This window comes from Felis catus, chromosome D4, assembly GCF_018350175.1.
Source record: "Felis catus isolate Fca126 chromosome D4, F.catus_Fca126_mat1.0, whole genome shotgun sequence".
Taxonomy (NCBI): domain Eukaryota; kingdom Metazoa; phylum Chordata; class Mammalia; order Carnivora; family Felidae; genus Felis; species Felis catus.
In genome coordinates, this window is record NC_058380.1 from 68,294,812 (window position 1) to 68,310,252 (window position 15,441).

Sequence of the window (15,441 nt, forward strand, 5' to 3'; positions counted from 1 at the left end):
GACTAAATGAGTTGTAAAATTGGCTATCCACTTGGAGCAGTACCTTCTAGCCTATTCATGTCATAATGACAGCTTGTGTGTTTGGAGAGTGGAGACAGATTTTTTTAAATCTAATCTTCCATTTTTAGTAGCTTTTCGACAGCCAGCATACTTACTCCTGGGTATACCGTTTAAGGCAAAAATATCAAAGTGGAAGCCCATGCCCAATTGTATTTGTCTTGTACTATGTACATTTTTGTAATTCATTGGCCATCTTTTAAAAATTGAGAGATTTCACTTATAAATTCAGATAGCTGGTTTGTCTGGACAACTTGGATCCAGATTTTTGCAAGGGTTTAGATCATAGACTCTCTAATTTACTATATTCCCATCCATTCCCTGTTACCTGACATAGCATTATACATTTAATTTAATATATAATGTTACATTATTTGCCTGGTTCCGTTTGCATTTGAATTGTCAGCTTGTTTATAGTCAGTGGTAGTCAAGGGGATTTTGAATAAGTTCTTGTCTTTTACTAGCATAAAATTTTGAGAAATAGATTGTTGTGGACATGGTATTTATGACAGTGAATGTCTGTTATTTACAGATATGGCATGGGCTAAAATAATGGCATAGAATTTTGGAGCAACATTTAATTAGCTTTTTAAAAATCTGGGACGCCTGGGTGGCTCAGTCGATTAAGCGGCTAAATCTTCATTTCAGCTCAGGTCATGATCTCACGGTTCGTAACTTCAAGCCCCACATTGGGCTCTGCGCTCACAGCGCGGAGCCTGCTTTGGATCCTCTGTCTCCCTCTCTCTGCCCCTCCCCAATTCTCTCTCCCTCTCTTTCTCTCTCTCTCCCTCCCCCTCTCTCTCTCAAAAATAAAAAAATGAAAAAAAAATTTAAAAATCTTAACATTTTATTCCATAATTGTCTTCGGTGTTTTACAGTATTACCAAGTTCTGAATTGCCCTAAATATCATCTTAGAAATCCAGAATCCTAACTCTTGTGGGGAATATAGTTCACAGTTTTTAACCCATTCATTTGTTTCCAGGTTGTACTTTTGTTAGAAACTCCTTTTCAGATAATAGTTTCAGGAGAGTCAAAGTCAAGAATGAGTAACTGTGCTGCCTCCACCAGTTATTTGCCTACTCATTTGTATGTGAGATTCACAAAACCTTTTATCATTTCCTCTTTTGAATTCTCTTTTCCATTGTCCTCTTGATGAGAGTCTTTAAAATGATGGTAGTCCATTTATCAGTTTGTAATTTAGGAATCATTTTGGATTGGTAACTATTGTGAGTTTGTTTGTGGTACCCTTCCACCCCCCCCTCCCCCCCCCAGAAAACAAACCCCATATTCTATTAAAGTATTACCTTTCCTTTTATGGAGTGACTTAAATGTATACCTGTGTGGAATTCTGCATTAGTTTAATGGAAGCAGGTATTTTAATCTAATAGATCTGAAGTTTTAAGGTATAAAAAATAGATCACTGTTTTCAAAGTTACTACTTTTTAGCATCAAATGCAAATGAATAGATACAAGTTCATGAAACACTTTATTTTCATTTTAATATTCATTTACTTTTGAGAGAGAAAGAGAGTGCAAGGGCGGGGGAGGAGGGGAGTCAGAGAGAGAGAGAGAGAGAGAGAGAGGGAGAGAGAATCCCAAGTAGGCTCCACTCTCAGCACAGAGCCCGATGCTGGGCTTCGATCCCACAGACCATGAGATCATGACCTGAGCCGGAATCAAGAGTTGGATGCTGAACTGACTGAGCCACCTAGGCGCCCCATTTCATGAAATAGTTTAAAGTGTTTTTGATATATTTAGTGTTCAATTCATAGACTGAAAAGGGCCACCTTTAACTGTCACTAATTTTTGAGACTTCTATAGCAGTGATTAACTTTTTAGTTTAACAAACCTGTTTGAGATTTTGATGGAGGCTTTGGATCCTCAATCTGCATATAATCTGTCAGCACTTACGGATTTGAATTGGTGGAATGTCCGAAATGTTTGTTTCTAATAGCTGGAGGGACAGCTAACTCGGGCAGCCATTACCCGTAATGCTATTCATTAAGCTTATTTTTTCATATGTTTATGATCTTGGCCTCTGATTTTTATTGGGAAATGGAAGAATTTACCATTACCATCTCTTACCCAAATGTTATATTTCCTTCTTCATTCTCCTTTCACAATCTGTGTGGATTTCATAAAGACTTTTAGTATGTTGTTATGAAAAGTCTTGTAAATCATGCATCAGAATAGTGTTCCAAAGCCTCAGTGCAGTTTTAAGTTACAACTTCAGAAGACGAATGGTACAAACTTAGAATAAGCATCACTTAAATACTGAAATATTTAAGGTTCTTTGGTAACTACTTCTGTGAATTTTGAATAATCCATTTTAGTTTTTTCTACGTGATACTTTCCGGATGACACTTTCTTAGAACCATGGATCAATAGAGGAGATCCTCCTTGGCCACTATTGGCCACCTGCCCTGTCTCCATTAGGCTTTTATTCCAGGGTTCATTTCAGAGCTGCACGTGTGCATCACAACCTGTTTCTTTGGATGATTTTAAGGCTAGGTTTACAAATATAAACCTTTTTGTCACTGAGCTGGTGAACGTTTCTGTGAAGTTTAAAAATTAACTAGGGCAGTGTATAGCATTAAAACCAGATGTGTCCAATTTTAATAAAATTTGTATTGATATTTTAAGTTTTTTAATAGTTGGCCTTATAAAACTGTACATTATTACTTAATATGCAAGTTTTGGATCTTTGGTGTTAGGTGTAACCTATGTTGCTATATGTAAACATCATTTTATGACTTCAGTTTTAAATTACAAATCTCCACAACTTAGTAAAATAGCTATTAAGTACAAGTAGCTATTTAAATTTAATAAAATTGGAAGTATATTAAAAAGTTAGTTTCTTTAGTAACCTTAGCCACATTTCAAGTTCTCAGAAGTTACACGTGATTAATGAGTATCTTTTTAAGTTTATATATTTTGAGGGAGAGCATGTCGCGTGGGAAAGGTAGAGAGGCAGAGAGAGAATTCCAAGCAGGCTTTGTACTGTCCGTGCAGAGCCTGACATGGAGCTTTATCTCATGAACTGTGAGATCATGACCTGAGCTAAAATCAAGAGTTGGGGGTTTAACTGAACCATCCAGGTGCCCTGTGATTAATGAGTATTTTATTGGACAGCACAGAGAACATTTTCATCATTATGGAAAGTTCTGTTGGACAGTGCTGCCTTATAGCAGTATGGGTTCTTCTACACCACACTCAGGTCATTTCTAATCTAACTCGGACATATACAGCTTCCAGATCAGTCTTAATCCTTTACTTTTATTTCTGTTTTTGTTTATTTGTTGAGAGGGGGAGAGGGAGAAAATCCCGATGCGGGGCCTCAATCTCACAACTATGAGATGACAACCTGCGCTGACATCAAGACATCGGTCGCTAGACCAGCTGAGCCAGCCAGGTGCCTCATCCCTATACTTTTAATTGACGCAGGCACCTGTTTGATGCTTTGAACAATTAGACAAGCACATTAAATAGATGAATAAATCTTTGACTTTGTGTAATATTTAACTAACTTTGAATGTGACAGGATATTTTAAAGCTGGGAAATTGTATTATAGGGGATCCCGGGAGATAGAGAAAGTCAGGCTGTGGTCGACACCCCTCCAGCGGTTAGTACCGGGGCTCCTCAGTCTTCAGTGGCTGCCGCTGCAGCAACTACGACAGCATCGACCACAACAGCAAGTCCTGGAGGTAAAGTGGGGTGTTTGGATGGGGAGGAAACGGTCCTGAATTTTTAGTGTAAAATGAATCTGAAATACCTTTGAGGTGAGGTTCTTTCCTGGAGCATTTGGATAACTCTTCAAACAAGTTCTCTATCCATTAATGTTAGAGAAGGGCCCAAAACAAGTTCTTCCAAGTAGATATTTAATACGTTCTTGCTGAAACATTAGCGCTCTAATTTTGGCAAAGGGTACATCCTGTTTAGCCTATGCCACGAAGAGATGCTTCCCAGTTTGCATTTCGTGTTACATTCTGAAGCCATTCAGAATGTTTGCTCACCTTGTCTCTTTTCTCTCCCTATAAATGTCATAAAGTGTGTATAATTTCAAAGCCAGTAGGATCTTAGTGGTTATTATACAATCAAAGAAATAAAACACTGGGAGGTTGGAAGACTTCTATCTAAAGGTGAAACCCAAGCTTGAATTCCACTCTCTTGACTGGCCAGAACCCACCCTTCCATTGCCAAAGGCATGACTACAGAGGAAAGCCTGGAGCCTGTGGTGGACCCAAGAGTTACTTCATTCTCTTTCATTCCTCATTCTGTATACAGTACTGAGAAGTAATTTAAACTGTTAATTTTGAAGTGGCCCTGCTTAGATGCTTCATAGAGCTTTTAGCTCTACATAGGACATTAAGCTCTGGTTGACAAAAAGCCCTGAATGCTTTGTATGCAGTCTCCCAGAGGACAGGCGTTTCATTTCTGCAGAGTTGGCCTAAGAATGGAAAGAAGAGGCCCCAGCTTTGGTTCAGATTTGGGCTGCTGTCCCAATTAGCAGCACTTACTGGGTTAACTTAACTTTCTGAGTGTCATTTTCTTCATCTGTGCAACCAGTGTCAACACAAAGAAGGATGAGCATGTTATGTGGCCATTTTAATTTGAATGATTCTTCTTGAATAATTTAGGAAATAACATCTAAAAAAATTTCCGTAATTCATCGCTAATCTCAAAAACGTAATTATATGCAGTTTTTGGTCTCTTGTAGTATAATCAGACAACCACCACTACCCCAAAAAAGTTACAGTTCTGTATTTTATTTGGTATCCTTAATATTTATTATTGCCGTGGGATTTAGGACTAAAGAGTTCTAGATGTATTAGTACTAGGTTGTCTTACAGCTTATTTGTCTCAAGCTTTTGTAGATTGTAAATGTTTGAAGTTCAATGGTAATAACCAAAGTCATCTTTCTAATTGTAATTTAAGTTTACTGATCTGCATATCTGAACTCTTAACTTCTAAGTATCAAATTGTCTTTCAATTACTTGGTTTAGAATTTCCCAGGAATTCAAACTCAGATTGTTTTTTTTTTTTTTCCCTTGAGGGTTTAGGTTGTGTTATAAAGTAAGCGGCTTTTTTGGTTTTGTTAGTCCTAGGTATGTATTTTTCTTAGGAACAATTTTAATATTTTTTATTTTGATAGAGTACATGCAAGTCATAAATTCTCATTATTTGATAATATCGAGTGCTCAGGACAATTGTAGGAAAACTTTGTTCTTTCAGTTTTCCATACTCTATGCTAATAGGAGTAATTTCCGTAGTATGAGACTTGGAAGTTGGTGCCGTTGAAAGATTTTTTGACATTATTTACTTCCTTGTGCACACATCTGAGAACTCATCATATTGTCAGTGTTTGCTGTCTAAAATTATGATTGAAATCAGCTCTTTGTATGTGTGTAATTGCTACTTTGATTTAAAAATGTTTGTGTATTTTAGGACATCCTCTTGAATTTTTACGGAATCAGCCTCAGTTTCAACAGATGAGACAAATTATTCAACAGAATCCTTCCCTGCTTCCAGCATTGCTACAACAGATAGGTCGAGAAAACCCTCAATTACTGCAGGTAACTGTTGAATCAATTTCAAAAGTGGGTTTACAGAGTATATCATTTTTTAAAAGTCCATGAGAACTCCCTTCCCCTCCACATGCTCTAGAAACTGTTTTTCTGAGGTGCCCTCAATAGAATATGCTATAGATCAGATACACTAACAAAAGAGTCCAGGAGGGTGGAGGTTGGGTTAATTTAAGTTGGTCAAATAATAAGTTTGGAACCACTTTATTAAAGAATCTGAGAAGCTCTGTAGCAAAGAAACTGTTCATGAATCTTTTTTCCCAAACTTACTGTTAGTGAAGCACTGCGTCTTAGAAACACACCCATGGGCTTACGAATGCCCAAGTCATGAAGTATTTGGGCTTTATACAGCATTGTACTGCGTGCTAGTGTGGAAGATATGTGAGTTCTGTTTCTTTTTATAGACCCCCCCCCCCCAAGCAATTTTTTAAAATTGATTTGGGGGCCAGGAGACGTTTATGAAAGAGAATTTGAATTCTCTTAATTCCCTAATTTCTTTAATACAAGAAGTCACATCCTTCCAAGGATTACATAATCCAGAATCATTCTAAAATATGGCAGTTGTAAAGTTCTAGCTCTCTCTTTTACTTGTATTTAGAATTCTTGGTTTCCTGAAGATACTTCTATCATTGTCTTGTTTTTTTCTGTCCTTCATATCACCACAGCAAATTAGCCAACACCAGGAGCATTTTATTCAGATGTTAAATGAACCAGTCCAGGAAGCCGGAGGGCAAGGAGGAGGGGGCGGAGGTGGCAGTGGAGGGATTGCCGAAGCTGGAAGTGGTCACATGAACTACATTCAAGTGACGCCTCAGGAAAAAGAAGCTATAGAAAGGGTGAGTCGAAGTAAAACTGAAAGTTGAGTTCCTCAGTCACACTAGCTGCATTTCAAATGCTCGGTGGTCACGTGGAGCTAGTGGCTGCTGCATTGGATCGCACAGGTGTAGATTATTTCTGCCGCTAGAGGTTGTTCTATTGGACAGAGCCAGATAGAGCATTGTCCTAAGGATTGCAGCAAAGACCGTCTATTTTCGTCCCTGCTCTCATATCTTGTCCTTTGTGAAGCCAAGGGACTAGCACTGACTACTGCTTTAGCTTTTTAAAATCATTATAAATATATTTAAAAATTAAAGATTTCCTTTAGGTGTTAGCATTCATGAAGAAAATGATCTTAAAGTGTATGCTTAATGCAAGATTATCCATTTTTTTATATTCTAGATTTTACTTCACAACTGCCCTTAAAATGTACAATAGATATGTATATGAATTATGTATAAAAAAACATGTATATTAAACATCAGCGCCTGATACTGTTTTTCTGTTTCCATCCTTACTAGGTCATCCAGTTCATATTGAGGCACTGCAATAACTTAGTTTATACGATACTATAAGTCATTCATTTTTCTCTGGGCTCCATGGTTAACATTTGTAAATAGGGACACAGTACTTGTCCTGCCTTATTTTACAAAGTGTTTTGAGATGGAAGTCTGATAATGTGCATTTTAACTTAATACTTAGAAAAATCATGTGGGAGATAATTTGCCCGTATTTATGATAAAAACATATCAAGGGTTCAAGGTTTATAATTACATGTTTCTTAAAAGGTACTTTATATATATCATGCTAGTATTTTCCTCCCTCAAATAACATAAGTGAGTGAATGATACTTGCCTCAATTGTTCTATAGCAAATTTTGTTTTGTTTTAATAGTTAGGGTTAGTTACCAATTCTTTTTTTTGTTTTGTTTTGGAGAAGAAATTTTTTCTTGTGTTGCTTGTGCTTTTGGTGTCATACTAAGAGAAGTTGCCTAATCCAAGGTCAAAAGATTTACTCCTATCTTGTTTCTGAAGAGTTGTACAGCTCTTATTGTATTTAGGTCTGATTTATTTTGTGTTCCTTTTTGTTTATAGAGTGAGGTGTAGGAGTCTGGTTTCTTTTTTTTTTTTTTTCCTTTGGCATGTGGATATCCAGTTGCCTCTGCACCATTTACTAAAAATTCCACTCTCCTCCATTAAATTGTCTTGGCATCCTTGTTGAAAATCAACTGGCCATCATTGTGAGGGTTTACTGGGCTTTCATTTATGTTCCATTGATTTATGTGTTTCTTCTTATGCCAGTACCTCACAGTCTTGATTACTGTGACTTTTTGTAGTAAGTTTTGAAATCTCTGATTTTCTTCTTTCTCAAGATTGTTTTGGCTCTTTTGGATCCCTTGCATTCTGTATGAATCTTAGGATCAGGTTGTCTGATTTCTATAAGAAAAGTGAAAAAAATTAAAAAAAAAAACAGGCTGGGGGTTTGATACTGTTTTTTCTGCAGTTCAGTTTGGAGAGTATTGCCATCTTAGCAATATTAAGTCTCACCAAGCCTTGAATGTGAGATGCCTTTCTGTTTATTAGATTTTCTATAATTTCAGAAATATTCTTTGGTCTTGAGCTTGTATTTCTTTTGTTAAATTTATTCCTGAGTATTTTTATTCTTTTTGCTGCTGTTTTTATAAATGGAATCGTTTTCTTGATTTCATTTTTGGATTGTTCATTGCTAGCTATATAGAAATACAGCTTAATTTTGTGTATTGATTTTATATCTTACAACCTTCCTGAACTCATTTATTGTGTTTCTTAAGATTCCTGTTTGCAGAATATCATTTGCACATAGGCATAGTTTTACTTCTTTTCCAGTATGGATGCCGTTTATTTCTTTTTCTTTCTCTGTGTGTGTGTGTGTGTGTGTGTGTGTGTGTGTGTGTGTATGCATGCGTGTGTCTGAATGCCCTATCTACAGACTCCTGTGCATTGTTGAATAGAGGTGGTGAGAGCCAACATCTTTGTCTTGTTCCTGATCTTAGCAACCTGATCTTAGGAGAAGGCAGTCATTCTTTCACCATTAAGTATGATGTTACCTAAGGGTTTTATTAGATTCCTTTTCTATTGGGTTGAGTAAGTTCCTTTCTATTCTAGTTAATATTGAGTGTTTTTATCACAAAAGGATTTTGTCAGATGGTTTTTATGTGTTTATCGAGATGATCATATGTAATTTTGTTTCTTTTCTATTAGTATGCTTTAATATATTGATTTTTGTATGTTGGACCAACCTTGCATTCTTAGGATAACTCCCACTGGTCATAGTGTATAATCTTTTTTATACTTTGGTCTGATAGTGTTTTGTTGAAGATTTCCGATAAGGAACATTGGTCTGTAGTTTTCTGTGTGTGTGATGATTTTGTCTGGTTGAGTGTCAGAGTAATACTGGCCTTAGAGAATGAGTTAGGAAGTATTCCCTTTTTCTGTTGGTTGGAAGAGTTAATGAACAATTGGCGTTAATTCATTTGGTGGTTGGTAGAATTTACCAGTAAAATTATCTGGGCCTTGCTTTTCTTTTTGGGAAATTTTGTAATTACTAATTTAATCTCTTTATTTGTTATAGGGCTATTCAGATTTTCTGTTTCTTGAGTCAGTTTTGGTGGTTTTTGTCTTTCTAGGAATTGTGTGTTTCATCAAGAGTTATCTAATTTGTTGGCATAGAATTGTTCACAGCATTTTCCTTTGGTAGTTTTATTTCTATAAAAAGTAGTAGTGTTCCCACATCCCTGATTTTTATAGTAATTTGAATCCTCAGATTTCTTGTTTTCCCTGTTAGTTTAGCTAAAACATTTGTCAGTGTTGTTAATCTGAAGAAAAAAAGAGCCAACTTCTGGTTTTATTGATTCTGTTTTTCTAGTCTTTATTTACTTTCTCTCTGATCTTCATTATTTTTCTCCTTCTGCTTGCTTTGGATTTAATTTTCTCTTCCTCTTTTCCAGTTTCTTAAGGTAGATCCTTAGATTATCTATTTAAGATCTTTCTGAATATAGGTAGCTACAGCTATAAACTTCCCTCTAGGCACTGCTACAGCAGCATCCCGTAAGTTTTAGTGTGTTTGGTGTTGTTTTCATTCATTAGAGTATTTTCTAACTTTCTTTGTGGTTCCTTCTCTCATCTATTGGTGAAGGATTAGGTTAATTTCTACATATTTTGAACTTCCTAAATTTCTTTCTGTTACTGATTTCAGTATTCATGCTATTGTGGTCAGAGAATGTACTGTGAACAATTTTAATCTTCTAAAATTTTTTGAGGCTAGTTTTATGGCCTAACATGGTCTTCATGGAGGATGTTTGATATATACTTAAAAAGGACATGCAATCTTCTGTTGTTAAGTATTCCATAAATGTCTGTTAGGTCTGTTTGGTTTATGATGTTGTTCACATCTCTGTTTCCTTGTCAGTCTTCTGCCTTGCCTGGTTGTTGTGTCCAGCATTGAACATGATGATACCGACATTTCCAGCTATTCTTGAATCATTTCTCCCTACAGTTCTGTCAGTTTTGTTTCCTGTATCTTGGGGCTCTGTTATTACATGTATTTATAACCAAAGCCCTCCTATAGTTTATCATCCTATAATGTCTTTGTTTTTAGTAACAATTTTCTGTGTTAATGTATTTTGTCTGATATTAATAGAATCGCTCCAGCTCTCTTTTTGTAACTGTTTGCATGGTGTATATCTTTTTCCATCCTTTTACTTTCAGCATATTTGTGTCTTTGAATCTATAGTGTGTGTCTTGTAGAAGCACATAGTTGGATCGTGCCCTATCTACCTTTTACTTCAGCTAGCCCAGCTTTAATCTGGACAAGAACTAGGTAACAATTATTTTTGAGTTATTTCTTCTCCTTTCATGGATGAGTAGTTAATCGTGCTGAATTGAGACTTCTCTTTTTTTTTTTAATTTTTTTTAAACGTTTATTCATTTTTGAGAGACCGAGCATGAGCGGGGGAGGGGCAGAGATAGAGGGAGACACAGAATCTGAAGCAGGCTCCAGGCTCCAGGCTCCGAGCTGTCAGCACAGAGCCTGACGCAGGGCTCGAACCCACAAACCGTGAGATTGTGACCTGAGCCGAAGTTGGACGCTTAATTGACTGAGCCACCCAGGCGCCCCTTTCTTTTTTTTTAAAAGGTCATTTCTTGATATAGTCTAACACAAGGTGATTTAGACGGTTGAGGAGAGGGTTCATAAAAAATATTTGACAAATATATAGTCTCTAGTGAATTAGATAATTATTAAGTCACAAGTAATTTTTTTTTTCAACGTTTATTTATTTTAATTTTGGGGACAGAGAGAGACAGAGCATGAACGGGGGAGGGGCAGAGAGAGAGGGAGACACAGAATCAGAAACAGGCTCCAGGCTCTGAGCCATCAGCCCAGAGCCCGACGCGGGGCTCGAACTCACGGACCGCGAGATCGTGACCTGGCTGAAGTCGGACGCTTAACCGACTGCGCCACCCAGGCGCCCCAAGTCACAAGTGATTTTTAATAGACCAGGAAAACAAAATTAAGTGGCTGGTGTCACCATTTAAAATGCTGTAAAATTTAAGCAGATGTAAACAGGACACGATATGTCTTGATCTCAAAATATATCATGTGATATTTGTTATATTGATCACCCATTTCTTTTAGTATGAAGTGTTTGATATGGCAAGGAGCTTGAGAGTGATAGTTGAAGTGATGATGAAGGACATGACCTTCTTTACAAATAATGAAGTAGTTAAACTCCTCTCCAGTTGCTTTCATCTATATCTTTACCTCTTATGCATTCAAAGCTGATTTACAAGTTTCTGTAGGATCATTTATTTTTAAATAATCACAACAACTAATTTTGAATATTAATGCCAATGAGCGTTAACAGAATATCTAATAGCTTTAACTAGGAAGAGAGAATTTTGTAGGTGGTTGAACAAGGGTCTAGATTCCATCTAGCTACTTGGGTTGAACGGTGAATCCACACTTAGATAGGTAGGCATTCATGTAACATTTTCAAGAGCTTTTTCGTGTCTTTCATGTTTTCGGGTCATGATCTGTCAGTACTGCTGTGCTGGAACCCACAGTGTGTTTTCTTTCTTTTCTTCCAGTTAAAGGCACTAGGATTTCCTGAAGGACTTGTCATACAAGCATATTTTGCTTGTGAGAAGAATGAGAACTTGGCTGCCAATTTTCTTCTACAGCAAAACTTTGATGAAGATTGAAAGGGACTTTTTTTTATCTCACACTTCACACCAGTGCATTACACTAACTTTGTTCACTGGATTGTCTGGGATGACTTGGGCTCATATCCACAATACTTGGTATAAGGTAGTAGATTGTTGGGGGTGGGGAGGGAGGGATCTAGGATACAGGGCAGGGATACATACAGTGCATGTCTGCTTCAGGTAGCAGATGCCGCAAATCCACACAGTGTGTAAAATATTATACAACCAAAAATCAGCTTTTGCAGGTCTTTATTTCTTCTATAAAACAGTAGGTAACTTTTCCTAGGTTTCACTCTTTTTAGTGTACTAGATCCAGAAATTTAGTGTAATGCCCTGCTTTATATTTCTTTGACTTAACATTGGTTTCAGAAAGAATCTTTGCTACCTAGAATTTACAGTCTCTATTTCATGGCAACACTGGATAATGGCTTTGTGAAATTGAAAAAATTTTGGAGCAATTGTAAACAGAAATGCCAAATTATTGACGGTTTTTGTTGCTGCTTCAAATACGTATTGAATTAATGTGTAAGAAAGCCCATTCTTTCATGTTAAATACTTGGGGTTGGGGAGGGGAGAAGGGGAACCTTTTCTTAAAATGAAAATAATTACTGCTATTTTAAAATTTCTTGATCATCGAATGTGAGACCCTTCTAACATGATTTGAGAAGCTGTACAAGTATAGGCAGAGTTATTTTCCTGTTTACATTTTTTTTTTTTTTGGTTTGTTTTGGGAAAAAATTGGTAGGTGTCTAATTACTGTTTACTTCATTGTTATATTGCAGTAAAAGTTTTAAAACCACCATTGCATGTTTGCTTTTGATGTATCCCTTTGTGAAATTAGCACTTTGGGGCCAATGGAGAAATGCAGCATTCGTTTCCCTCTCTTCCCCTTCCCTCTGCAGAAATGTGTTTGTCAATAAGTCGTGAGTTCAAATTGCTGCCTTTTTTTTTTAAAACCCACAAGATGCTGATTCAGTTCAAAATTAGCTAATGTTTCAAAGCTGGGTTTCTGATATTTATAAGTGTTTTTCCTTATTAGATAAGAATATATGACCATTAAAGTCATTAGGATTATATTACTTTCAAAAAAGAAGGTGGACAAAAGTATAAATCCAGCATCTCTTATTGCGTTGGAAAGACTGGCATAATCTTTTGGAAGGGTTGGGAGATGCAGCTGGAAAAGTACTTTGGAAAATATACAATCAAAAATATCTCATGGCATATTAAAAGAAAATCTTAATAGCAGTGTTGGCTTTTATTTGGATTTTTTTCAGCTCTGTTTTTTATTAGACTCTCCTTCATTGGCATATTATTGGATCATAAAGAGGGGGAAAATATCTCCTTGTTTAGTTTTTCAAATCTTTTCTTCTGAATATAAACAAGACTGTTTAAAGAAATAATTTTTTTCCCCTACCATCTGATACTGAGTAAAGAAAATGAATTTGCACAGATGTCTCCCTGCATAATCTCTTGCAGTAATCCTTAGCAAGGTTTGGAGGTGACTTTGAAGCTTTTACGTCATGCACTCGTACCTGTCTCTTATGAAAATAAATGAAGCCATGACTTCTCCCCACAGTGTTATCATGTAGTTTAATCTTCATGCTTATACCTTAAATACAGCAGACCTTTGGACTTTGTATTGCCTGTATGTTTTATAATGGATCATGCAAAATGTCTCAGGAGAATAAAATGAGGATTTGTAAATATGTTCATCTTTCAAGGCAGAGCATTGAGTTGGGAAGAGGGTGGCATTTCTGGTCGGAGGATGGAATATTTTCATTTATTTTATGCCATTTTATCTGCTACCTAATTGCTCAGCATAGCGAAAACTGGAAAAAAAGAAAAGCAAAAACAAACCAAAACCCCAGCAGCAGACTCTTCTTTTCTCTGGAAAGTGACAGCAGAAGTTGGTGGCACGGAGTTTTTGTCCTTGGACAACAAAACCACAAATAGTGGGATTAATAATTACAAGAAGACAGTTTCAGGCCAAGTTTTGACCATTCTTTACAGTACCTTGTTTTATCTGCTTAAAGAATTAGCCAAGATGCTGTGAAAGAAATAGGCTTTTTGTGACCTTTTGCTGTTACCTTTAATTTACAGTTCTGGTAAATCTTTTAATGTAAGTGGCTCTTTGACTTTGGAATTTTTTTGCATTTGAAGTATTCTGTCATCTATTTCTTGAAATATTTTTATTGTTTAGTTTCTCTATGGAAATGTGAGGAAGCTTAAGTTTATATTTGTTAAATTCTTATTGCCATCCTCTAGTCAAATATGTCTTTTGCATTGTTTAAAAATACTGAAGTGTTCCACCATATAAATTTTTCCTGTACCATGGCTAGGATTCTAGAGAATTAATTATAAAATATTTTCAATACATTCACCATTGCATTTCTCATTTTTTTAAATAATTTTGCCATATAGAATCTTAGATTGAAAGTTGACAATGCCCCTGTCACTGTTTTCTTCAGTAATTGGTGAACATGTAGGGGGGCCAGGTCCTAGTTTAATTTTCTTGGGTCTCCTCTGTTTTTCTCAACCAAAACATCAACACAAAGATGGGATACTTGATGTACCTTAAATCAAGCTTCATGATGGCTTTTAGAAATTTTAGTTAAATTCCCATTTCTCACGGGCACCTGGGTGGTTCATTTGGTTAAGTGTCTAACTCTTGATTTCGGCTCAGGTCATGATCTCAGTTTGTGAGATCAAGCCTCACATTGGGCTCTGTGCTGACAGCATGGAGCCTGCTTGGGATATATTCATACTCATTCTCTGCCTCTCCCCACCCCCCCCTTCCCCCTCTTTCTATCCCCCTTCCCCTCTCTCTACCCCTCCCCTGCCACACTCTTGCAAAAATGAATTTGAAAAATGAGTAAATTCCCGTTTTTCCCATGCTCTTGTCTTCTAGCAGCCAGCCTCAAACTGCTACAAAATATTCAACCAAAATTAAGCAATTTCAGGGAGTAAGTGCTTCCTGACCGAGTCCATTCTGGTGCGTTCCCTGGCTCTGAGGCTTGGCTACAACATGTCCTTTTAGTTGATCTCCCATGTCCATCTTGTTCCGCTTTGTTCTCTAAGTCAGGAGCTGGCAAACTGCAGTCCCATGAGGTAAGGTTTTCTTTTCTTTCTTTCTTTTTTTTTTAAGGATTTTATGGTGTAAAAATTATTAAAATTTTAGTGTCTATAAATAGTTTTATTGAAATACAACCGTGCTCATTTGTTTACATATTGCCTGTGGCTACTTGTGCTACAGAGGTTTGCTGTTGAATACTTGAAACTGAGACTAAGGCCTGCAAAGCCTAAATAATTACCATCTGGCCCTTTACAGCGGAAGTTGGCCACCACTGTTCTGTGTGACTAGCCCATCATACATTAAAGTATATGATGCTTCCCATTGCTTTGACATTCTTGGCTTCTTGACTTTGGGTCTTACCTTTGGTTTGGGTTGCCTGTGACTGTCACAGGTCCTTTCCAGAGTAGTAGTATCAAGCCTCGTGTGCCTTACGTGCTAGCCTAGCCTATATGTGGTGTCTTCGGGTACTACTCTGAAATTACTCTCTGCTGTTGCTGCGCTATTCCTTGCTCTCGCGGTCAAATAATGAAATTTAGCACACAGTCTGAAGCTGAACCTGGCATAGCGATGAATTCACCAGAACAAAGAAGTGCGATGCATGCATCTGGGAATCCTTAGGCCCTAGGATCAGACAACTGGAGGAAGCACCTGACCACAGCTGGAAGAAG

The 15,441-nt window shown here is 36.9% G+C and overlaps 1 protein-coding gene across 1 annotated transcript in view; it reads left to right on the top strand.

Moving 5' to 3' along the window:
• RAD23B (RAD23 homolog B, nucleotide excision repair protein) overlaps positions 1-14,076 on the top strand; it is a 47,424-nt gene extending 33,348 nt beyond the window's left edge. Inside the window, exons 7-10 of the mRNA XM_003995729.6 lie at positions 3,631-3,763; positions 5,505-5,632; positions 6,307-6,477; positions 11,584-14,076. Coding sequence (XP_003995778.1) covers positions 3,631-3,763; positions 5,505-5,632; positions 6,307-6,477; positions 11,584-11,697 — 546 coding nt within the window. The 3' untranslated portion in view covers positions 11,698-14,076. The remainder of the gene's footprint in view (positions 1-3,630; positions 3,764-5,504; positions 5,633-6,306; positions 6,478-11,583) is intronic.
• Positions 14,077-15,441: the final 1,365 nt, after the last annotated feature.